General features: G+C 42.2%; 1 protein-coding gene across 1 annotated transcript; it reads right to left on the reverse strand.

The window, feature by feature from the left end:
• Positions 1-327: 327 nt before the first annotated feature.
• Positions 328-18208, reverse strand: LOC117767734 (zinc metalloproteinase-disintegrin-like VLAIP-A). The gene is made up of 14 exons (XM_034595570.1): positions 18071-18208; positions 9214-9305; positions 9018-9094; positions 8665-8743; positions 8425-8501; positions 5929-6112; positions 5751-5813; positions 5455-5526; positions 5095-5264; positions 3121-3202; positions 2422-2555; positions 1667-1844; positions 655-734; positions 328-331 (listed from the first exon to the last, which is right to left on the reverse strand). The coding sequence occupies exons 1-14, from the start codon at positions 18126-18128 to the stop codon at positions 328-330; spliced, it is 1350 nt and encodes a 449-aa protein (XP_034451461.1). The 5' UTR covers positions 18129-18208.
• Positions 18209-26822: the final 8614 nt, after the last annotated feature.

The following is a 26822-nucleotide window of genomic DNA, read 5'->3' on the forward strand; positions in this document are numbered from 1 at the left end:
GTATATGTTCACACAGTGAACTCATTCAAGAATACATCAGTATAAAAAATCTTATTTACACAAACTATATCAGTAATAATCATATTGACTAGGAGCAATTAACACTGTCACAGGTTTTTGTTAAATGTGAAGCAGACACAACAACACATAGACGTCATGATGACATTTTATTTAGAAATGAACTGAAGCTGAAACTGAGCTGTGAAGTGCTACTGCAAAAACTTTCAAATTGTTGTCTGAACATAACTTGACAAACTGATCTAATAAATATATCACCAACATGTATCCATGTCTTCTGGTTTTACACTGTGATTCTGTACCTGAGCTCTACCTGAAAATGCAGCACAGTTTTATAATATGCTACTCTAACATTTTTCTTATGATCTGAGTATTTCTATAACATTGCATAAACATTCACCATCACGTCAAAAGTTTATGAAAACGACACAAAATTTTGAAAGTACTGCTGCTGTTGAAAACACTTTGAAACTAAAATCCAGTTTTGTGCAATATTCTGTATAATTTCTTTTGCAAAATAAAAAAAACATGTATACATTTACATGGCTCACATTAAGGCCAGAGCTGCTTCTGTTTCTAGCTGCAGCAACCCCTTAGACTATAATATAAAAAAAGTGCCATAAAAATAAAACGTACATTCCCTGTAATGCCCTGGCACACTGTGAGCCGTCCTTCAGAGCACAGGTGGTAGCGTTGCAACATGGATTGGTACACTCCTATAAAGACAACACAGACAGAGGCGGTTATGTTGTTAAAAAATCCTCATGTTGCCTCATGTTGTGGTGGCTTCATTTAGTCATCTGTGTTTGTGTCTATTTGTTTAAGGTCGGGCTCTCTGGCATTAACAACACATCTACAGTAGGTGAAGCGGTGCACTGAGGAGACCTGGTAGACACTATGGTGACAGTTTCTGACAAATATTTCTTGTTTTCATCTTCCTAACATACCTAGGATATATGATCCTATATTACTGTTTGCGATATAAAGTTCCCTTATCACTGTTTGTGTTTTTGCACCATAATATATGTGGTTCAAGAAAAGAAAAAAAAAAGCTTGGGGGGTTGCGGTGCAGTTCCATAAATTTGAAAAGTTTTTAAAAGTTGTGGCCAGCGGCAACCAAGCATTCCAGCGGAGGACAAAGACATGTCTGAACACTGGTCACAGCTCAGCAAGGAATTTACTTCACAATGAAAGTTATCACTTGTTTTACTTAACTGTTGTCAGTTTAATTCTACCTTATTGTCAAAATCTTTTTATTCCAACATAATGAAACTTGCTAAAATAATAAGAGTATGTAATGTGTGTAAAGAGGCCTAACTGTAAGTGTTTAGCGCTGTCTACACTGTAAGCATGCTGATACACATATATATATATATATATATATGTGTGCTTATAAACTGAATAACACCCTCATCAAATAAAGCTGCTTGTGAGCCTTGGTGTACAGGCTCTTGTACTAAACAAAAATATGAATCCTGTGTTTATTATGTTAGTTCACATTATTCTTTCTGCCACTTTTAGAAGAAGGCTGACTTTCTCTCCTTCAATGTGTTAGTGCATGTCAGGCAGCTTTCCTCCCAGGAATGAGTCAAGATGAGACAACAAGATGATTGAGGTAGATACTCCACTGTCAGTGCTGGTTCTTTACCTCCACTGTGCCACAGTCACACTGCTCTCCTTCCTCCCTGAAGCCGTTCCCACAGACGGAAGGAGCCAGCACAGTCTTGTAGTCTGGTTTGTCCAGCAGACAGCTGGGGCTGCGGCCCATCAGGTACTTTTCATAGTTGTTGCCACTGCAGTTGCTGAAAGTGCGAGGAATGTTCCAGCTGAGGAAGAACAGCACATAAACTCTGTTTAATACAGTCTCTGCTTCATGTATCTTTTCATCTAATCATTAACCCCCGTCATCTAATCCAGATGCATCCTTTTCTGGAGGGTTTTTTTCACCAAACATTTGACTTGTAAGAGATGAAAAGTTCAGTTTTTGTGACAGCGTTTAAGTCAGAATGCATAATACAAGGGCTCTGATATACAGAAAAACTGTTATTAGTAGTATTTATTTTCACACATGGACTTTTCCTACTGAGAAATGTAAAAAGTGATCCTCTGGTTGATCATTGCTCCGAGAGTGGACGGTAACAAAATCAAAATTGCTGCAGCAGAGTCAGAAATATATGTTCTTTCATTTAACACATTCTTTTTTATTGTCAACACATGGTTTCCTCTTTACCCACAATGCCACCACACTGCTCACAGTTCTAAAAGGAGATGTAGCCTCGAGCCGTGGCCCTCAAGCTGAGATGGGGAGCGCTCTAAAGATGTCATTACGTGCTTGTTAAACCTAAAGGTCTCTGTCTGTGTCTGATCTGCCTTTATCAGACACCTTTGAATGATTGTTCTTACCTGAGGGATCCAGCCATGATGCAGCTGTTGGCAGAACAAGAACAGGCACTGGAGTTGTCATCGTGCATGCCCAGGTTGTGGCCCATCTCATGAGCCAGTGTAGCTCCCACAGCAATGGCCCGGTCATTGTGATCCTGAGAGGCAACAGAACACCAGTTGTGAGAGAGGATCTCTTAAAATGTAGTTGCTTTTATCAGTAATTTACATCTGTTTAGAGAACTACACCAAGGTCAGACAGCTATCATATGATAACATATCTCTTTCCTCAGTTGAACTTGCTGAACTGACTTTCTGACCACATGATGTTGAGGCTTTTTTGGTTTAGAGTTCCTGTGTTCCCACGTCAGTCTATAACAAATATCGCATTAATTCATCCAATAGTGTTAGAAGCATTTTACTTGAAACCACAAATGTTAACTTCATGGTGAAGCAAGGGCAAAAGTACCTCGTACCGCAAATGTTATTCCAGTCATTGAGTAGATTTTTAATAATTTCATTTATAAAATATTGAGTTAGCGGTGCAGCTACAGAGACTCAGCAGCTCATTAGGATTCATCCTCAAGGCACTAGGAGTTAACAGATTTCAGCTGGTTCTAACTGATACACAGAGAAAATACCTTGGTTGCTAATTTTGCATACTACCAAGTGTATGATATAGATGATACCATCGCAATAACAGAATAGAACTTCCTGTCTCACCTGTACGACCCCAACAGAGTGACCAGAGCAAAGGGTCCCGATATAAGCCAGTCCCACAGTTGATCCTTCAAAGTCAATGCCACTGAAAGACAAGAGGAGAAACACTTTGACTATTGATGGTGACATATCAATATCAACACAGTTCTCCAATCCATCTAGTTCTTCATTAACACTATAAACTTAGATATTAACAATCTTCTCTATTCACAGGAAATCTGGCATCAGCAGTTCTGTGGCTTTTATCTGGTTTCTTATATTATAATTTTGTTCTTGATTTTAACAACTTGTCCAGGTTTATTGTAACAAAATGGCGTGTCAAGTCAATGTGAACTAAACTGACACTATATGGAGTCACCTTAGTTCAACATATTGAGACAGCTGATCTTCTCTGAAATCTGAATTTGAAACATAACGGGCATGGTTTGTGACATCGTATCTAGTGCAAGAGTCAGTAATAGCCTGATCTGTACATAGAAGTAAATTACACAAGCATCATGTGGAAACTCAAAACCTCCAGTACACTGAGATCTGATCTGGTTTAACCAGAAAACAAAACATGTCCGCTGTGGTTTGTTAAAGGGAGCAACCAAGAGCCTGTTTCACAATGTCCCAACACCAGGGACATAGATCACTGCTTTTATTTTAAATTCCACTTTGTTAGTGCTTCTACACGTTAATGTGGGTATCTGGCATGTCTACCAACCCAAAAACTCTGGGAAAAAAACACTCGCGCGTTTTGTTATGGTTCCTCTAAGTCAGAAACGTCATGCTTGAGCGACTCGATTGAGCTTCCTGGGTATTGTGTCGTAACAAGGCACTGGAAGTCTCCCTACATGGTCTTGGCCCACCCCCCCCCCCCACCTCCCGTCACGCCGGGTTTACACCGGACGCAGCGAGGCTGCGAGGCAGCGCAGCGCCGTTCCCAAGCGCGCAGCCGCCTGGCTGTTCACACGGGACGAGCATTTCTCCGCTGGTCAGCCCGCGATTCACTCACATGTGGCATTTGTCTGGATCGTTGGGACTGGGAGGCTGCAGCAGCTGCTCGGGAGCGACCGCTCGCTCTCCCATGCGTGAGCTGGAATTTGTGTCAACGCCACACAGCCAGCAGTGTGGAAGACTTCCACAGTGTTCAGCACTACTGTAACACTGGCACAAACACACAGAGCCCCCCCACTCGTTACGCCGGGGTACACCGGACGCGGAAGTGCCGCTGCGAGGCAGCGCAGCGCCGTTCTCCAGCACGCAGCCGCCTGGCTGTTCACACGGGACGTGCATTTCTCCGCTGGTCAGCCCCATAGACTGTATATATAAGGTCAGCCCGCGATTCTGCTTTCTCCGCTTGTTGTTGTACCCGTTGAATGTCGGTGTTCGGGGGTAAATGATGGTCTTCATAGCCCCCCCACCCCTCTCTTTCTCTCTCTGTCTGTCTGCTTGTGTGCTTGTAGTGGATGGGCAGAGGGGGACATTTAATTATGTGATTGGGAAAATTAAAACTCCAGGACAACAAAAGGGGAATACAAAGTATGGGATGCATATTTGATAATTTATATCATATAAAATATCTAATTTATATCGTTTAAAATCATGGGGGGGAGGGGGGAGCTGGCTCATTAGCATTTAAAGGAACAGGCACTCAAAACAGGTCACTCTGTGGAGGGCTGTTTTATACAGGGTAAAAAGGGTGCTGTTTGAAATGATCCTTGTGGTATTTTGACCAAAGTATGTTACAGACATTTCATTAAGACCCCAAGGAACCATATCAACTTGTGGTAAAATGGGCATGCTATGTCCCCTTTAAGTAAATATTTTTTTGACTTTTTAGTTCTTTATTTGACAGGACAGAGTTAGATGTGAAAGGGGGACAGAGCCACCCCAGTGATCACTGCGTCACAGAGTTAGTGTGTCAGCAACAAAAGTTTACTGCCCCCCTTTTCCCACATTTGAGAATATTTGGTCTCTACAGGCTGTTCAGACCTGATGAGATGTGCGTTGTCATGCTTCTTCCTCTTGACCAGCTCAGAGTTCCTCCACTTCATGAAAGCATTCAAGTTGGCCTCGGCCGGGGGGGTCACACTGATCAAGTCACCGTTGGACCAGATCTCGATTCCCACCAGAGCAATACAGGTCCTCAGGGGCTTATAGGCCTGCAAACACCAGCAGGAGATCACCACAGAGACAACAGGAGAAAGGGAACAGCTGCAATGTTCATTTCATGCTGAAACTTATAGGATTATTATCACAGCTGAATGTGGCTGAAACATATTGCCTTTCAAGGAACCCAAGGACACTAAAGACACCAAAGGAAATAAAATAGATACTCAAGCACCGACTCACCATGTTGACAAAGTTGACAACTTCAAATAGCCTCTTTCTCAGCGCTGTCATATCTCGCTTCATCTTCACATACTGAAACATCATGTCGTCATGTTAGAGCAAGCTCACGTATTCTGTTTCTCTGAAGTTGATTCATTTTGAAATTACCCCCATGATTAATGATGATTCATCATTGACTTACTAACTTAAAAAGTACACCAAAATACCCAGAAAACTATTAATACCATTACCATTATGTTAACTTCCCATTGACTTAATGAATCATGTAAGGTTTCTACATCTACATTGTATCTTACCTCACAGTTATCAGCAACAAGGAAGAGCTCAAGGTATTTCTGTTGCTGGACAATCGATATACCCTGGAGGGCAAAGGAATATATATTTTTTTAATATTAGTTAATGTTTGTTGTCATTTAACAAGTTATTCGACGGAATGATGGCAGTGCTGCAGTGTTGTGAAAGTAATGTTGTTACCCCTGCTCTGGATCGGCTGCGGCTTGTTGGGGGTTCAAAGTCGTCACTCCAGCTGGTGTTGGTGACACCACACACTGCAGGAGTGTAGTTCTTCTCTGTGATTGTCGTCACAGCGTGATCGCCCTCATCGTCTCCTGACAGGGGCTCGATCAAGTACCTCTGGGCAGATGTTCTGAAGTAACCCCTAAACCAAGATCACACCAGTTCTTTTAGTTCTATGGGCAATTGCATTGAGGTAAAAACAAATCCAATGATTAAGTCACACCTCATTCAGTGGAAATGAAGGATCCTATTTTTTCTGTTTGATCCTTTATAAAATGCCTCTGTGTTGTATGTTAAGGCTTGAATATTACACAAGGCTAACTAGCTAACTTCAGATGCCGGTTGCATTTTAAAGTGTCTTTAACCAATATTTTGTATAACATTGGAAAGAGTCAAGAACTCAATTTTGTATTCCTCTTATTACTTTTCTAGCATTTTGGCTTTTAGCATCTTTCAGCCTACTGTTTTGGTTTTGGGCCCCACAGCTGTATGTCCTATTAACACCCTGTCATTCTTTAAGCAAGAAGCTGTGTTTAGAGTAGACAGATATATCCCTCAGGAGTCGGTGGAGAGCCAAACAGAGCTAAAAGGAGATTACTTTTATCTGCCAGTTGGATAAAAACACTTGCCAGCATTTCCTCAATTTACTGTTTACTGTCAAGTTTCAACCCAAAGCTGATAATATCATTATCATCGTTGTTTGTTACTACACGTTTCTGCCCTTTAAAGCCCAAAAAATCACTAAACAGTTTCAGTTCAAATTATACTAAAACATGTGGAACATCATTGTTAAGTTATTCCTTACAGTTTTTCTCGATTGCTTAAGCACGATTTTTAAAACAGGGCCCGGTTTTTCAAAACACTACACACAATTAGCACAACCACACACCCAATTTGCAGAACACCTCAGATCCTTTGCAAAATTAAACACTCTTGTAAAAACTATACACTAATTTATCAAAACCATATTTTGTTACCATATGAAACACACACGTTTCATATGACTTAATTATGTTTGAACCAGTTACACACTGCTGTTGCTAACCTAAAACACTTTTAGCAATTCTACTTCTCAGTGATTAGAGTACTGTAAGTGAAGTACACAGAGAAAGTGCAAATATACAATAAATTCACCAAACACTACACAAGACCAATGCTGCAGACTGATGAAATTATAATTTGTTTCTCTCCATATAACGAAATCAGTCAACATGTCAACATGGAGAATCACAACAAAACATGTCCCAAATTTCATTTGATAAATGTGGTCCTCTTCTTCTTTGAGCACGTTCTCCTCCTGCTTCAGGTCTTCCTCTTCCTCTTCCTCTTCCTCTTCCTCTTCCTCTACCTCTACCTCCACCTCCACCTCCACCTCGGCCTCTACCTCTGGCACGGCCTTCGCCTTCGCCTCTTCCTCTTCCTCCTTCTCCTCCTCCTCCTCCTCCGTGGATTCCCCCTCTCACCCTCACTCTTCTTCTTCTTCTGACTCCTTCCATTTTGGTTGAAGACAGGTGAACTCACCTTCTACATTTTTATAGTGCTTAAACCTGATTGGTGTGTCTACAATTAAGCAATCATGTGTTTGCGCACCTGATGGCTGTGTTGAACCAACTGGCTCATAGGGGGGGGGTCATTTGAGGGTGTCAGTGCTTTGGAATTGCAAGGAAGTGACATCTTGATATACTTCTGTGTCTAATGTATACAAGTGTGTTTAGTGTTTTGCAAATCACTGTGTGTATTGTTTTGCAAAAAGTGTGAAGCTGACATTGTGCTTATAGTGGTGCAAATCTGGACCGGTGTTTTGCTCCTTGAGTGTAAGGTTTTGATAATTGTGTAATACTTTTGATTTTAGTGTTTATGCAATCGAAAAAAACTGTAATAGAAGCTGAAATTTGGGATCTTCCTTTGAGGTTTAATACAACCAATAATGTGGCGACGCCGGCGAGCTAGTTCTGGCAGGCAACTCGAGCTGCACTGCGCCAATCATGTGACATACATCATGTGACATACCTCACTCTCCACAACCATCTATATTACACACCCACCTTATCAGGTGGTCTATTTAACCAGAGATAAATTTCCCATCATCCCCTTTGCTCACACTGCTGCAGCAGTATGGCTACCAGTTACTTCAGCTCCTCCACCACCCCACCATCCACCTGTAGGCTCCAACGGGGGGTTACAAGTATTTGCTCATCACTCCCATCATTCCTGTGTAATCATATGGGGGAGTGATTAAGTTGGAGCCTAGACGCCAAACACTAAACCTGTTGTAATGCTGCAATAAATGTTTGAACATGAGTTGTCTGACTGAAATGTAATAATGTGGTTAAATATCTGCAATAATTTTGTTAGCAATGTGAATTATGTTTTATTATGGGATGCTTATATGTCAGTGGCATGTCTTTTGAGTTTATGATGACACTTAAAAGTAAAGCTGAATGTTGGGCTCACCTGAGTCCATCACAAGTGCTAAGGCTAACAGATGATTTGCTGTCGTTCACAATCCTCCCATGATAGTAGCAGTGATCCTGGGAAACGAGAAGGATCACATAACAACATTCAAGTGATCTTTTTAGAAGCATTTTAAAACCATTAAAACATTTGATTGAGAAATCACAGTTGTCTGTACTTTCACAGTACGTCACATTATGAATGTTGAAGTGAAACTTGCCTACGAATGCAAACACTTACAATGTCATCAGGGCTTGTGGTGACTTGAGTCCCATCCTTGTGGTAATAAGTCTCAGTGTAATCTTTGGTGAGTAATTCACTTAGGATGAAAAAATATAAAAATGAATGGACATCATGCCATGCTGTGCCACATCAGTGTTTGTATTCTTACACAGATATGATTTTCGCTACAGATATGATAACCAACATTTTTGTGACCTGGAAACACAAATTTATTTTGTTGAAGTAAAACCAGGAAGTTGCACTGAAGCATTGTTTAAAACATTGTCTTTACTTCTTATCTTTTTAAATAACCAAAATAAACGTTTAATTTACAGTTTACAGTTTACAGTCATGCCTGTGTAAAAACTTACTCATTTTTCCCTAGTTGCATTTCAATATGTTTTCCTCCCAACGTCATTCCATACTTTATTACCTGTGGTCTGAGGTTCTGTGGAAAAATACATGTGAAATTGTGCTTTCAGGAAGTTTTCAATGTTCCCCTTACCAACATCACAGTCAGACAGAACATCACACACGTATCACAGAAAACAGAATAATGTTCCATACCTCTACTTGTCTTTTTCTGACAGTGTGAAGTCTGACGGGGCGAACCACCTCATGGTCCTTCGCCTCCTCAAACCCATGGTTTCCATGGCTTTCTATGGAGATTAAACACACATTATACATCTTTATAATAAGTACGAATTTGCTCATTTAATGAGGTTCATGATTAAGAGTTTATCTTGAACCTGACTGGTAACCGACTTCTTCCAGCCTCAACATTAAAGAAGAAAATACGTTATTTTCTGGCACTGCCTTCCAATCACAGTTCGGAGGAAGAAGCATCTCGGTTATTTGCAGTCATGGTTGATAGAAGATTCATATGTTATTAAGGTTAGTGAAAGATTAACAAGATTAGATTAAACCAACATCGACCGTGTAGGAAACAAGAAAAAACAGTGGTCTCCTTCACATCATGTTTTAAAATTACAGCTCGTTGATACACCCATGAATCAGAATTGATAGGTAAATTTACTGTAAGCACTTGAATATTTATCTTATCATTTGATTCTAGGTAAAACAGAGTGTGTTTTCCATGTAGTTAACAATAGATACTGTATTTATATTTGGCTTTAAACGCTTCTGTTAAAGGAATAGTTGGACATTTTGGTTAATTGAGAGATACATGTAAACATCGTTCTGACCTATGCAGAGAAGGTCTGATACTCTCTGGTAAAAGATCACCTGATCCCACATCCTGTCTCTCCAGCTCTTTTCCAAAGAGCAATGGACCAGATTCTGAGTGGGCTACCAGGGGTCCAGTGTTACCTGGATGATCTGCTTATAACGGGACCAGATGAGCACTCACACTTAAAGAACCTGGATGCAACACTACAAAGACTGGAGGAGTATGGTCTGAGAGTCCGGGAAGACAAATGTGAGTTTTTCAAGCTTTCTGTCGAGTACCTGGGGCACGTAATCGACAGCACTGGACTCCACAAGGCACCGTCAAAAGTGAGGGCTATTGTGGATGCTCCATCCCCAAAGAATGTGAGTCAGTTGAGGTCATTCCTTGGCTTGCTGACATACTATGCAAAGTTCATGCCTAACCTTGCGAATAAGCTGAAACCACTGCATGAGCTTCTAAATAAAACCAAGACTTGGAAGTGGACGGACAAATGTGAGTCAGCCTTTAAAGAAGTGAAGATAGCTCTCTCTCAATCTGAGGCCGTAATCCACTTTGACCCCACATTACCAATTCAGCTGGCATGTGATACCTCACTTTATGGTGTGGGTGCAGAAGTGTCACACATTATGCCATCAGGGAAAGAGAGACCAATTGCCTTTGCATTGAGGACACTGAGTAAAGCAGAAGGCAATTACGCACAGATTTGAGCGTGAAGCACTGTCTATAGTGTTTGGGGTGAAGAAATTCCATCAGTTTCTTTTCGGCAGGAAAATCACGCTACTGACAGACCATCGACCTCTCACCTCTATCTTTGGTCCTCATACTGGCATCCCGTCGCTTGCAGCCAGTCGTATGCAGCGATGGGCTTTGTTATTGTCTGCCCACCAGTATGACATCAAGTATAGGAAGTCGGACCAGCATGGGAATGCTGACGGGCTCTCAAGGCTCCCGCTACCTGTCATGCACACTGAGTGAACACAGGCTGAGATTTTCTATTTTAAGGATGTGGCGGCTGCTCCTATAACCTCGACTCATGTGAGGAGGCACACACGCACTGACCCGGTCATGTCTGAGGTTATGGACATAGTCGCTCGGGGAAGGAAAGGAGAGGTGACACCGAGTTTGAAGCCTTACCTGGTAAGAAGAAATGAGCTTTCAGTCCAGTCTGGATGCCTATTATGGGGTTATCGTGTCATTATTCAGCCGCCACTAAGAGAGAAAGTACTGGACGAGCTCCACTCTGGACACTGTGGTGTGGTGCGAATGAAAGAAATCGCACGCAGTAATTTCTGGTGGCCAGGCCTGGATGCAGCTATAGAGGAGAAAGCAAAGTCATGCTCTGCCTGCCAGAAAGTAAGAAGCCTCCCACAGCTGGCTCCATTACATCCATGGGACTGGCCTGAAGAACCATGGCAAAGAGTCCACATAGACTTTGCTGGACCACTAGAGAACTGCATGTTCTTAGTTGTAGTCGATGCCCATAGCAAATGGCCTGAGGTTGCTGTCATGAAGAGCACCTCCTCAGAGAGAACCATTGAAGAGCTAAGGTCTATCTTCAGCCGTTTTGGTCTTCCACAACAGCTTGTTAGTGATAACGGTCCGCAACTAGGGTCTGAAGAGTTCAAGACATTCATGGAAGTGAACGGTATTCAGCACCTCAAGTCTGCGCCATATCACCCAGCTACCAATGGGCTCGCTGAAAGATTTGTACAGACCATGAAGCAAGCTCTCATGTCCTCTCAAGGTACCAAGTCCCTCAACAGGCGCCTCAGTGCTTTCCTGTTGTCATACCGAAATACACCTCATGCTACGACAAAGGTGTCTCCTGCCGTGGCTATGCTCAAGAGACAACTTCGCACTCGACTTGACCTCCTGAGACCTCAAAAGACAAGAGAGTTTGTGCACCTACAACAGAGAGCTCAAATGGAGAGACGAGCGAAAGCAAAGTTCCGGAGCTTCACAGCTGGAGACATGGTTCTTGCCTGGAACTATACCAAAAGGGATAAAGTGGATACCTGCTACAGTTGTTGCAAAAACAGGCCCTGTGTCATACACAGTTGAAACACATAATCACCTCATCTGGAGAAGACACATCGATCAACTGCTCCACACTTCCCATGATGACTCACCTGAGCCACCATCCCTTGTTCCAGAGCAGGAGGCCAACCAGGAGCAGCATCTATCCCCAGAAGAACCCCTGATGCAACCTTCAGGACTGGACACTGTTCCGGGCACACCTGATCAGGTGCCTACCCGAGGCATCACTTCTCCCAGACCAGGGGTCTCATTTATAAAACAGTGCGTAGGATTCATACTAAAAGTGTACGTACGCACAAAAGCCGGAAATGGCGTACGCCAAAGAAAATTCTGATTTATAAAACCGTGATACTGGACTCAGTTCAGCTCAGAGATCACAGATCACAGATCTATAGAATCTATATCAGCTGATCAGACATCGCTGAACCCTCGTTTCCTCCTCATCCTTCCATTCGCGTGCATCCATCACGCAGAATCACGCACCAGTGTCACGGCAGTATTTATTTATTTAGAGCATCGGACCGATTCCCTCACATCAGTGGATCCTCACCTCCACTCTGGGATATTATTTGGAAAGTTTCTTCATTTCTTGTAAGTGATCTCCAGTGCGCTCCGTGCTCTGTGCGCCTGATGGCACAGTCCCGTTCACTGCAGTGATTTGATGATACACGCACAGTGTTAGAAGATAAAAACTGTTAATGACTCGGCTCTGTAACTCCGCTGTTTAATGGAATCTGAACGTAATTTGCTGTAAATTGTTTTATATATTTTTTAATTAAAAGGTTTGTGTGGAACAGATATGTCGCGCGAGCACAACTAAAGCTGTTGGTTTTAATGTAAATGAGGAAGTGGATCAATGATCTGCTTCAGTTCACCACCTCACGTCTGCGTCGCCACTTTCCCGTCTCCAAAACGTTCGTACGCATGGGTCAGAGTTTGCGTGGAAATACGGACATTTTCCCGTCAAGTTTGTTTTTATAAATCCCAACGTTTGCGTGAGAAGTGGCGTACGCACGTTTCAGGCCCCGTTTTGTGCGTACGCAACGGTTATAAATGAGACCCCAGGAGTCATACAGTCCTCCACAAGAGACAATGTGACTGACTTGCCTACAGGTCATACCTACCCCAGAAGAGACAGATGGCCTCCTGATAGACTGACATTGTAGAGTAGAGACTAACCCTTGACATTGGGGCAGAATAATCCCCAGGGTTTAGTCGAGGAATTGAGGTAGTCTACCCTCTTTCCCGAGTTTAGGCAAAGTTCTATAGCCAAAACAAGTTTGTTAAAAGTTCATTATAGAAGTAAGAAATACAGTAAATAACATTGTGATATATCGAAAAGAAAAGAGAAAAAAAAAAAGGTGTGTTTGATGCAGAGACATTTCAGAAAAGATACTGTAGTGGAAAATTCAACTGACCAGTGTCTAAGGTATTGGAAATCCCCCTGACCAGGTGTCTAACTGCTGTGATACTGTCTACCTGACAGGATGGAACCCTTATTTGGTGGTGTCTCACTGCTATGACCTTGATCAACAGGGTGCATGCCCTAATTTGGTGATGTTTTTCTTCCAACTGCTACAGCGGACGGACAGACACAGATGATCTCATGTCTTTCATGTCTTTTTTCATATTATGTTTTATGAAACGCCTCTTTGTATAAGTTCTGGCTTTTGTGAACTTGCGGCCAGTTCCATTTTGAGCACCCGTGCTTGTTGTGTAAACTCTGCAGAGCTTACTATTATAAAGACTCAAAGGCAACTCCAGTCTGAGAATTTCATTATTTCAAATCTCAAGATGAATTTCCATCACAATACTGAGACGGTAAAATGTTTATTTTTGTTAAAGGAGCATCAAAAGTAAAGGGGAAGGGATATGTTGTGTATTGACAGCTGTAGTTTGTCCCTTCACGGATACTGTTACGCCCCCTTTTATGTTACGTGCTGACGTTGTTGCAATCCTCCGTTCTGTGTAAAAACTAATACAGGTTTATGAGCAATTCTCCCGTGTACTCATTATTGGCGATAGTACCTGATAACAGAGTGAGTACACAACATGCATATTGAATGACCCCAAATTCTGAAGCTGAGAGGCTGTCCCAGCCAATGGCCTGTGCAGAACTTTATTCCAGACTTGATTATTGTAATTCCTTATTATCAGGCTCCAGCAGTAAGTCGTGAAAGACTCTGCAGCTTGTCCAAAATGCTGCAGCACGTGTCCTGACAAGAACCAAGAAAAGAGACCACATTTCTCCAGTATTAGCCTCACTACACTGGCTTCCGGTTAAATCTAGAATAGAATTTAAAATTATCCTCCTCACCTTCAAGGCCCTTAATAATATGGCACCATTATACCTCAAAGAGCTGATAGTACCTTATCAACCCACTAGAGCACTGCGCTCCCAGAATTCAGGCTTACTTGTCCTAAAGTCTCTAAAAGTAGAGTAGGAGCAAGAGCTTTCAGCTATCAAGCTCCTCTCCTGTGGAATCATCTCCCACTTTCAGTTCGGGAGGCAGACACCATCTGTACGTTTAAGAGTAGGCTTAAAACCTTCCTTTACGATAAAGCTTATAGTTAGAGCCGGTCCAGGCTTGTCTTAGACCTGCTCTTAGTTATGCTGCCATAGGTCTAGAAGGTCGGGGGACACATGACACACAGAGCTTCTCTTTCTAGCTTCTCCTTCCTCTTCTCAATCCTTATCACATCAAAGAAATTCATACCTCATCAATGCATGTTACTGACTTGACTTCTTCCCCGGAGTCCCTTTGCCGCAGATCCAGGGCTGCTGCCACATCGTGGATTATGATTTGTGGATCGCGTATCAGAGATCGTGATCGTAATGGTGGATCCAGTATGGCGGATTCTGTATCGTGCTGGCTGATCGTGATAATAATGGCGGATCCTATATCGTGTTGGCATCTGATAATGGTGGTGGACCACGATCGAGGTGGCAGCTGATGGTGGATCCTAATGGCGGCATTGGACAATGACTGTGGACTATAGTGGCATCCGATCTTGATGGTGGATCATGATCTTGCTGGCTGCTGACCATAGACTATGATTGCAGCAGGACTGCTTGATATATAATATTTCTCCTCAGATACTCGACCATTACTGACAATAATCCATCAATTCATTGACATTCAGTTATGCTTCAAAATGTTTATTCTTATCGATGCTGCTAATACCCTTATCTTGATGATGTTCTCCTTTACACTTGACATCTATTGCACTTCTGTCCGTCCTGGGAGAGGGATCCCTCACATGTGGCTCTCTCTGAGGTTTCTACATTCTTTTTACCCTGTTAAAATGATTTTTTTGTAGTTTTTCCGTACTCTTTTTGAGGGTTAAGGGCAGAAGATGTCACACCTTGTTAAAGCCCTGTGAGACAAATTGTGATTTGTGAATATGGGCTATACAAATAAAATTTGATTGATTGATTGATTGAATGAACCTGTGCTGTAAGTCAGGTTAAGTCGATTTCATTCAAATATAACCAAATCATAAGAGAAGTTACCGCAGAGCACTTTTCATATAGAGCAGGTCTACACACTATTCTTTACAATAATAGTTATTATGGGATTTTCTGTTGACCCTGCTTAACCCATCCCCCTGTTACTTTCACACTCTCAGGTTTATTTCTGTTTCTCTATTAATATCCTTCCACTTTGCATAGACCAGATGACAGATCTGTTCTGTTGAAAATATTGATATTCATATGAGGTCAGAGCAATGAGTCTATAGGACTATACATGCTGCTCTACATTGTTTGATCTGTCAGCAGCCTGAAGGGAATACCTGCAGACACTATCGAGGGCTGAAAACATACCCCCTCTGCATGTTGTTCGGACTACAACTTTATTTAATTTGAGCTGATAGAGTCCGGATTGGAACACAAACCAAATATAAGGATATAAAGCATACAGCTGGAACTCACAGACAGACCACACTATTAATGTGGAAAACACAATTTAATCATAATCTGGTATGTGCAAGAAGCTTTTAAATGTAACAGTAACAACATACAAACATTTTATTGGGTTAAATAAAAATCATTATTAGATTATGTTGGGACCTGGTTTTTGTGAGACCACACTTCGGCCTACATGGGTAGTCAAAAGCCTTGGGCACATGTTCTTTGTCCTGGAGAAAACCAGAGCAAGGCCTCCCAGGGTGCGGCAACGTCACACAGAGGTGTGAAAATCCCCCCAGGGACACAGGTTTCAACTCCCATTGGTCACTCTGGACCCCATGACCTGTGAGGTCGCCGGGCCAATATAAGGCCTGTTCTCTCTTTCTACAATCCCTCACGGAGAGAAGGCTGTCGAGCCTCTTTCCCTGCATCGCCGAGGGAAGAAGCCTGGCTTCTCCAGCTCACATCTTCTCTTCCCATCCAACTCTTCGAGAGGAGCACAAAGGTGCAGCTTCCAGCTCATCTCACCAAGGAAACCTCCTCGTAACCCAAGCTCTACCAACGTCCTAGCAGCGACACGATGTCCTGCAGGAAAACTTCAACCAGCAACTGAGCTGCCCAGCTCAACAGAACCACAAAGGCAGGAGCCACAAACCAGCAAGACGACTTCACAAAACTGCGAACTGCACAGCAACTCTTTTTCCCCTTTCCACGGACGGGTAACACAACTGGGCTTAATAATTATACTAGGCTAAGCAAAGACTGTTTATTCGATTCTGTGTGATGTTTATAAGTTGGATTCATGTTGCTGTGATATTGTGGTTACAAGTTATTTTTCAGTCCTTCCTTGCATGCATCTAGTAACTTTCTCTAATTTGGCACACACACAGACACACGCATAACTCTTCACCTAATTATCTCTACAGGTCGTAAACATTCCAATAGGGGGGAAGGGTGTTATCATTTTGGCCAGCCGCCATTTTGAAAGCACGCTGACTCACACAGACACACACACACATGCATACTCACATACCTATCTTTGTTTAGTAAGTACACCGTTAGTAATTTGTGTTTTTATACTTTATTATATTCATAATAAATGTTTTTCTTTCACAAATGTTTTTTTATTAATGTTGCATAAGTGAATTTTGCCAACCTCTACACTGTCAAGAACTCTATATCCTTCAACTTAGCTAACTATCTATATGGTAATTTTGGTTATAGTTATTAATTGAATTGATAATCAGAGTTCCAAATTTGTAGTTAGTACTTTTATGAGACTTAATAAATAAATTGGCTATCTTTTCCCTTCCTTTGAAGGGTGGTGCCCCGAGGTAACTTTAATCAATTAAAGTTATTATTTAATATTAATAATACAATATTAATATTTAATATTTTATTTTGATAACCAAATTTATTGAATGCCGAAAGGCACACCATTTTATGGTATCACGTTTGATGCATTATTGCACAACAATTACCTGAAAACATGCAGAAGAAGTGAAAGCAGATGGGTGTATTTAAGATTATATAACATGATAATATATATATTCTTTTATTCTCACCGAAAGTCACCTAAAACTAAATCCATGCCCCTGTGACCAGACTGTCTTCTGTAGTAATTAAAAAGTATTTTGCTGTTTTTTGAGATCCTGTACCTCGTTCTGACCGGGTATCGTCTCACCGAAATGAAGATATGGCCTAATCTAAGCCTGTACTTTCCAGTTTATGAAGGCAGCTTGAAAGGAAATGAGTAAGTCATTCTGAGTCATGGTTACCAGGTACATAGTGGCACCTGAGAGGGTGGTGGTAACACATGCATTTTGGTAAACAATTCCTTGGTAATAACGCACCAGTCAGAAAACATTGAAACTCTTAACTATTTACTGTTACAATTACGCACACGCACACACACACACAATATATATAATGGTACTAGAACCATGTTAACCTGGTGTTAAGGCTGGGGCTGATCTGAGTATCTTACACAAACAAAGTCAGTATCACTAAACGATAACAGTAGACTGTAGGCTGTATGAGCGTAGATAAGGGAAACACAGCTAAAAGTAGATCCACCATATTTAAGCAGAAACAAATGTCTTTTCGTAAAAATTATGAAAGCTGCATGTGTAATGTTGAAAAGAACATTCTGCGATTAACAACACATTTTACTTGCTGTACAGGACGAGGAACACCAGTTAAAGACCTTTGAGAGAGGATAAACCCAGCCTTTAGTTATTAATTAGCCAATGAGCTGAGTGGAGGTAACAGTATCCAGTGACAATTACCTGAGGGCTCGAGCGAGGCATTTAGGATGAGGATCCACAATAGGAGAGTTGGCGTCATTGTCCAAGTGCAGACAGTCACTGTAATAGAGCAGATCGGTGCTGTGATCAGGCTTTATGCTGCCTACCTGCACACAGAGTTTCTGTTGCCATGCTTCGCCGGCCCTCCTGCAGCTGTCACTGCTACTTCCTCATTGACAACAAATTCTAACCACACTCACAACCAGCCTGATGCAGGCCCCTGCTACTCTTAAGGAACGCAGGTAGAATACTTGTATTGTCTTACGTTATCATTATCCACAGTCATCTAGACAAAGACATGATGCATTTGTACTTTCTGACTCTCCTACCTTTTTGCTGGATGAAACTTTTTTGGAATAAAATCCATAAATCTGCAGTTTGACTCATTGTTGTGGCTGACTGATTCAGTGAAGCATCTTGTCACACTGTCCTCACCGCATCATAAAGTTTCACAATCTTTTTTCCAAATACAGAAAAAATCGAACTCCATCCGCAGCACTTGTTAACCCTCGTGTTGTTCCTGGGTCGGATTGACCCAGAGTGTGTGTGTGTCTGTATGTGTGTGTTTGCGTGCTTATGTGCGTGCGTTTGATCATCCGCAAGCCCTGGCCGGTCAGGGTTAGGGTTAGGGTGACCCAAGGATTGTCATTATCCAATTCTCCTGGGGTCATTGAGACCAATGGATTGTCATTTAGACCCCCAGAGAGGGCGCTGTGTTGCTCTGTGGGGTCATTTAGACCCACACCTGATTCCAATTGTAATCTCGGGGGGTATATTAGACCCACAGAGAAGCCGGTGTGCCATTCTCCGTGTGCCACCCTCCCTGACCATGTCATGATGTCACGTCAGGCGCGTTTCACCAGAGAACAGGTTCTCCAACAGCTATTCTCCCAGCAACCATCCTCTGAACCCGAAGAGGACGCGAAAGAGCAAGGCCGAGAAGCGGACGGACAAGCAGATGGAGAAGCAGGCCGAGAAGCAAACAGAAAAGCAGACCGAGAAGAAGACCACGACGACGAGACGACCCGAGTCATCTGTGCACACCAAAGTTAACCACGGTGTTCCACAGGGCTCTGTGCTTGGCCCAATTTTATTCTCATTATATATGCTTCCACTAGGAAACATTATCAGGACACACTCAGTAAATTTCCACTGCAATGCGGATGACACCCAGTTATACTTGTCACAGCAGGGTCTGATACATATCTAACTTACATTACTTCCTGATGTAGTTTTCCAGATTAGTTTTTTGAAATCCTGTACCTCGTTCTGACCGGGTATCGTCTCACCGAAATGAAGATATGGCCTAATCTAAGCCTGTACTTTCCAGTTTATGAAGGCAGCTTGAAAGGAAATGACTAAGTCATTCTGAGTCATGGTTACCAGGTACATAGTGGCACCTGAGAGGGTGGTGGTAACACATGCATTTTGGTAAACAATTCCTTTGTAATAACGCACCAGTCAGCAAACATAATAACTCTGAACTATGTAGTAGAAAAATTAACTAAGTGTGGTTGAAAAACTATTTTGTAGTTGGAAAGTAAGTTTTTGCAGCCCTGTCTAAAGACTTTTATGACCTGTATCTACATACATATACAAACTGTCCAAATACTTTATGACCTGAGCTGTTTTATGGTCTGAACTGTGTTGACCTGAAAACTGTCAGACCCTTTAGCCACTTATTTACTCTCCAAAGAACTGAATGTATGTCTGCTTATCTCCAAAGGAAACATATGTAAATCAGTTGTCTGTGTTTAGATTCCTCTCTCAACCTGCGCCTACAGAACCAGTCTGAACTGGTTCTGAGAGATAGCCTTAGTCCTCCTATATAAGATCCTTGCATTTGAGTGTCCTGCATCTTCACTCTGAGATCCTTGTGACTCTCTGTGTTGATCCTTTCTGCAGACAGCCCCTATTAAATACACAAAGACAAATTTGGTGTTTCCAGCCTCTTGTATTTCCAGATTTCCATCACAATTGTTACTGTTACAATTTTGCTTCTGTACCTCGTTCTGACCGGGTATCGTCTCACCGAAATGAAGATATGGCCTAATCTAAGCCTGTACTTTCCAGTTTATGAAGGCAGCTTGAAAGGAAATGACTAAGTCATTCTGAGTCATGGTTACCAGGTACATAGTGGCACCTGAGAGGGTGGTGGTAACACATGCATTTTGGTAAACAATTCCTTGGTAATAACGCACCAGTCAGAAAACATTAAAACTCTTAACTATTTACTGTTACAATTACGCACACGCACACGCACACACACACACAATATATATAATTGTACTAGAACCATGTTAACCTGGTGTTAAGGCTGGGGCTGATCTGAGTATCTTACACAAACAAAGTCAGTATCACTAAACGATAACAGGCTGTAGGCTGTATGAGCGTAGATAAGGGAAACACAGCTAAAAGTAGATCCACCATATTTAAGCAGAAACAAATATCCTTTCATAAAAATTATGAAACCTGCATGTGTAATGTTGAAAAGAACATTCTCATGCATTTAATGTATGAAACATATACTATGTGACCAGTTCTGTGATTAACAACACATTGTCCAAGTGCAGACAGTCACTGTAATAGAGCAGATCGGTGCTGTGATCAGGCTTTATGCTGCCTACCTGCACACAGAGTTTCTGTTGCCATGCTTCGCCGGCCCTCCTGCAGCTGTCACTGCTACTTCCTCATTGACAACAAATTCTAACCACACTCACAACCAGCCTGAGCAGGCCCCTGCTACTCTTAAGGAACGCAGGAAGAATACTTGTATTGTCTTACATTATCATTATCTACAGTCATCTAAACAAAGACATGATGCATTTGTACTTTCTGACTCTCCTACCTTTTTGCTGGATGAAACTTAAGCCACTTTTTTTGAATAAAATCCATAAATCTGCAGTTTGACTCATTGTGTGTTGTGGCTGACTGACTCAGTGAAGCATCTTGTCACACTGTCGTCACCGCATTCATCCAAATATAGAAACAAAAAATCGAACTCCATTCGCAGCACTTGTTAACCCTTGTGTTGTTCCTGGGTCGGATTGACCCAGAGTGTGTGTGTGTCTGTATTGGGAATTTCTGCATTTGTGTAATGTTTAATGAAAGAACAGACATGTATTTAGAAGAAGTATGAACAAATGTGTTTCTGTGAGTTAACTTAAGATTTATGGGTGTTGCTCAAGGAACTTAGATGTTTATGGCTTCCTCCCTTTGAGTGTCACTGGGCAAATGGTTCACTGCAGGGGTCACTCAAGGTGTCTGAGTAGATGGGTGCGGGGATCTCTGTCTTGTATACAGGACTGGGGTCTTTTGTCTTGTAAACGAAGATAAGGCTCTCTGAGACAGATGGTTCACACCAGAAGTCACTCCAGGAGTCTGGGACAGAGATGGAGACAGGATGTCTGCCCACCCTGATCAGACATCAATGGAGTTAAGGAATACCTTCTGCTCCTCTCAGGGAGGGGCTTGTAATGTATAAAAATAGTGATTCTCCTCTAGGTCTTTGCTCTTTGTATAATGTCCTTCTGATGATTGTACATTGAGTCCATCTGCAGATGTTAGAATTGAACTTACCGAGAGACAATTGTATGACTTTGTGTTTGATTAAATAGAAATTTCCACGACATGTCTGTGTGTGTGTGTTTGCGTGCGTGCGTGCGTGCGTGCGTGCGTGCGTGCGTGCGATCATCCGCAAGCCCTGGCCGGTCAGGGTTAGGGTTAGGGTGACCCAAGGATTGTCATTATCCAATTCTCCTGGGGTCATTGAGACCAATGGATTGTCATTTAGACCCCCAGAGAGGGCGCTGTGTTGCTCTGTGGGGTCATTGAGACCCACACCTGATTCCAATTGTAATCTCGGGGGGTATATTAGACCCACAGAGAAGCCGGTGTGCCATTCTCCGTGTGCCACCCTCCCTGACCATGTCACGATGTCACGTCAGGCGCGTTTCACCAGAGAACAGGTTCTCCAACAGCTATTCTCCCAGCAACCATCCTCTGAACCCGAAGAGGACGCGAAAGAGCAAGACCGAGAAGCAGACAGAAAAGCAGACCGAGAAGAAGACCGAGACGACGAAGACGGCTACGGCGATGACAACGACAACGACGAAGACCCAGTGGGTGATGCTGCTGCAGATTCGTCATCCTTGGAAGAAGAAGAAGAAGGACAAGACCACGGCACCACCACCGGACTCGTGGAAAGAGAGACCTTCCTGTCAAGAAACGGGGAAATAACATGGTCCTCGAGGGCGTACGGCCGAGAGGAGGGCTGCTGCTGCTCCTCCTCCTCCTCCTCCTCCTCCTCCTCTGCTGCTGCGGCTCAAAGCGCCGCCGCTACGCCCATCGGGGTTCCCCCGGGCCCCACGATGCACGCGACGTCCCGCGCCGGTGACCTAGCCTCATGCCGAAGGTAGATAACATCATCCTGGAGATGACGAATCGGGAGGGTCGTCGAAAATACGGCGGCGAATGGAAAGGGATGGATGAAACCGACCTGCGCGCCTACGTAGGGCTGCTGATCTTAGCGGGCGTGTACAGGTCCCGGGGCGAGGCCGCCGCCAGCCTGTGGGACGCCGAGAGCGGCCGGGCGATATTTCGTGCCACGATGCCCCTAAAACTCTTCCACACGAGCCACGGACAAGCCACGGATAAATTGGCGGTCATGCGAGAGGTCTCGGACGCGTGGGTGGCGCGGCTGCCCAGAACGGAACCAGGGGTTGCGGGTAGTGCTCGATGTAACGGAGGGACTGCAAGGCCGTAACGTCACATGCAACAATTACTTCACCTCCTACGAACTCGCGCGGCAACTCCTGGAGAGGAAGATCACCGTGGTTGGCACGGTTCGGAAGAACAAGCCCGAGCTCCCGACCGGGCTGCTCGCGGTCAAGGGAAGAGAGGTGTTCTCATCCAAGTTGAGGGAAAAGTCACAATCAGTGAGCACTATCAGGATCAATCTCTGCTTACCTTATGTTAAAGATCTGCTTCTGAGCCATGAAAACACAACCTCTGGTTTTCTAAAACAGCACTCACATGCACATAAAAGGGGTGTTAGTTATTTTAATAACACTATAATTACTATAATTGCAGTCGGCTGTGGTTCAGTATATAGAGAGGGTCATCTACTAACCAGAGAGCAGTGGTGGAGGGAATACTTAAACATTTTAGAAATAAATAGATAAGAATTTACTCAAGTAAAACTTAAAGTACCAAATAAACTTTAACATTAAGATCTTGCCATTAAATATACTTAAAGTATTGAAAATAGGAAAACTTGCAGAGTGTAGCCTATTCCCTAATGCAATAGTCTATCTACTACATAGATTGTAGCAGATAGACTTGATGTCTTGTTGGTGGCCAAGTCATTTTAGATGTTTCTTCTTCAATGATGCTGCTACTGCAGGAGGCGGGGTCTAATGATACCTACCAGCTCTGATAACCCTAAAATAAATAGACTCAAGTAAAGTGCAGACACATGAAAAATGTGCTAAACTACTGTAAATAAGTATAATTGCACTTAATAACATCCCACCAAAGAAAACATGTTGGTGGTTTATTTACCGGTTCCTCAAGTCTGCATTCCGAAGTGTTCTTGGGCAAGATAATGAACCCTGCCAAAAATGGTCCCTGATGGCTGTATGATGTATGGAGGTTTGTATGAAGAGCTTTAAGTGGTTGATATCACTGGAAAATCTCCATATAAAAAACTGTCCATTAACCATTTACCATTTATTCACATGTCCACAAAGTCAAGAGTGATGGAGAGACAGAATTTGCATTCTACTGTTTCACTGGGGAATAGAACTGCAGGACATTTATCAGAGCTTACTTTCTGCTTCAAATTCTTTACAATGCTCAATCAAAACCAGATAATTTGGGGGAACAAATACTGAAAAAAAGTGTAGATTAAGTCATATTTCAACGCTTCCCACAAGTGTGTGTCTCACTGAGATCAAGGAAATGCTTTGTGAAGTAATTGAAGTCTGCTTCTCGTCACTGGTGATGACACTTATAAGAATTGAACATCAGCCGGGTTCATCACGTCCCCTGGAAACATTTCCGTTGCCGTTTTTGCAATTTGCACTGCGTGGGTCCTCAAATTGATGAAGTTGTTTTCTTCATTTGCAGTGCGTTGAGCTCTCTCTGCCCCCGTGTGGTACTCTGTGACAATAATGGGGATTTAAGTACCATTCAGACATCAGCATATTATAAGCCAATGTTGCTCTACCTTTAACAAATTATTATTATTTATTACATCTATGAACATGTTCTGCACATGATGAAACCCTGTTACTCATTAGCTGAATGAATATAAAGTTACGTAAACAGTTATGTTTTCATGGGTCAAATTCAAGAATCTCTGATGTCTCTGAGTGTCAGTCAAGTGATAATATACTGTACACCTTCTAACATCAACTCAGATGTATTTAGATATAATTTCCTGCTCTGGTACGCTGCAACTTTCTGAGTAAAGGAAGTGGGTGAATTCACATTTCACCCTAAAGGTCCCAGCCAGCTGTTGCAATAACTAACATTTATAATCAAAATATCCAATACTCAAACTATTCCAATATATAACAAATATAAGGCGGGACTTCCTTTTTTTTAATATCAGGATCAGGAGTCTTTCTTAACAGTTGCATTAGTTTGCTCTTTGTGTAGCAGATTGCTGTTTTTACCACTTTATGAAACACACTATGTCACATCTCATATCTTCCTTTTCATGGTGAGCTATATTTCCAGGTGACCTTTCCTATAGAATCATTTATGGCTGTTTTTCTGCAGTGGCAAAGCAAAGAGATACTGAAGACTGTGGATATTGTTGGACTGTGTTGGCTGACACACATCTTCAGTGCTCAGCGCAGGTCAGGGACAGTTCCTGTGAAGTAGCAGACCAGGTCGGTTCATGGTTAGCCAGTTTCAAAGATGGGGACTGGAGGTTGTGCTCCAGTTATCAGGGTATCACACTGCTCAGCCTCCCTGGGAAAGTTTACTGCAGGATGATGGAGAGGAGGCTTATTCTTCTTAAGAGTCCTCAGAGTGTCTTACTACCCAGACTATATTTGGCTGGTGTCTCTTAAGAGAACAATAAATCAAATGAAATTGTAGATTGACTGATTTCTCTCTTTGGTAATGAATATATGAAGTTTACATTTGGAGAAAGCTGAAATAATGTCCATATTTATTGCTTCTTGCAAACTGTTGACAAAGGACAATTTTTCTCTCAGATTCCACAGTCAGATGGTAACTAATAAACTGTCAGACAAATAAATAAATGATCTCCTCTATTACATATTTGTGTTTTTCAGAATCAACATTTAGGGTTTTAATGTCAGATATTGAGTTGTATTTTTAATTCAGTGTTCAAAATTCATTTACGGTTAGTATTACACAGAGTTGTTCTTTATTGTTATTATTCTTTTTGTTTATTTTTCATCAGTTTCAACATATTACATGAAAAAAACAACAGTACAATGTAATCAATTTACATAATACTTGTCAACTTTCCTATTGCAATTAGGCCCCAGCCCACTGGTTCCTATTGAAATTAAAAACACAAACAAACACATCCGGAATACAGAGTTTCATTTAAAAAAGTAAAAAAGATGGATTGATTTTCCACAGCATTTTCATAAAGAAACAAACATTATGTAGTTAAGCTTTGTTCAATATAGTTTTAATTACTGGGGATCTATTTCATTCGTGGCTTCATACACAATAGTGAGCTGTTCAGCAGCAGGATGGTTGGTGTGTGTCTGGTTAATAAACTACAGTGCCCATATTGACTGTAATAAAATGACATCCAGTGCAGGACTCTGTGTTTTTAATAGTTTTTGAAGAACAGTGAAGCTGCCAGAGAAATAGGTAAAATAAGGTTTTGTGTACACAGACAGTACTTTATAGTTCATCTTCTTCTTTTTGTCTTTCTTTGATATTGATGACATTAAAAATATAGAAACGTTTTACGATAAGAGATATTTTTTGGGGGTTGTCTTCCTGGTTTGGGGCATGTCCCTGCTTTGTTTTTCTCCCTATGAATGTATGCTACTGGCAGGGCGTGACCTCTGGTTTCCTCAAATCTACTTCTGCCTCTGCTGCTCATCAGGTAACCAGCTCTTGGCCTGCATGCAGTCAGATCACTGCCCCCTAGCCAGAACACTGTAATCCCTGATGGTATTCATTTTTTTGGCCGACCCTTGCTTGTCTTATTTTGAATGCTTTGTCTTGTTGAACCTGTCTGCTTGTCTACTAACCCTGTCTTCTCCATCTGCCAGGATCATCTACTTATACTCAGTTCCTGTCACACTACCTGTCAGCTCCACAGCTACAACAAATACAGACCATTTACTACTTCCCTAGACTCTCTGGAAAATCCCTAGAACCTGTTTGTTCACATGCTCCTCAGAAGGTCCTATTTACCAAGTGGTGTATTTATTTTTCAGAATTTGGAAAACATGGACACTGTCAATGACCTGTTGGATTAATGTGTTTAGAGCTTTTAAACAACACCTTGACACTTCTATCCAATATGTACATTATAACGAAAAACAAAGAAAAAGGACCAGGTGTGTCCAAGCTGTTGTTCCTTATTGAGATTCATCTCAATTTTCCCTGTCAGGAACACATTTTTCTGATTATTCTGACACCACATAAACGCACAATTACTCGTGGACTCTGCCCTGGTTTCCTCAAGCAGCCTCCTGAGGGGACCTTAAGGAGGTGGCCCTGATAC

This window comes from Hippoglossus hippoglossus, chromosome 9 (genome assembly GCF_009819705.1).
Source record: "Hippoglossus hippoglossus isolate fHipHip1 chromosome 9, fHipHip1.pri, whole genome shotgun sequence".
In the NCBI taxonomy this organism is placed as follows: domain Eukaryota; kingdom Metazoa; phylum Chordata; class Actinopteri; order Pleuronectiformes; family Pleuronectidae; genus Hippoglossus; species Hippoglossus hippoglossus.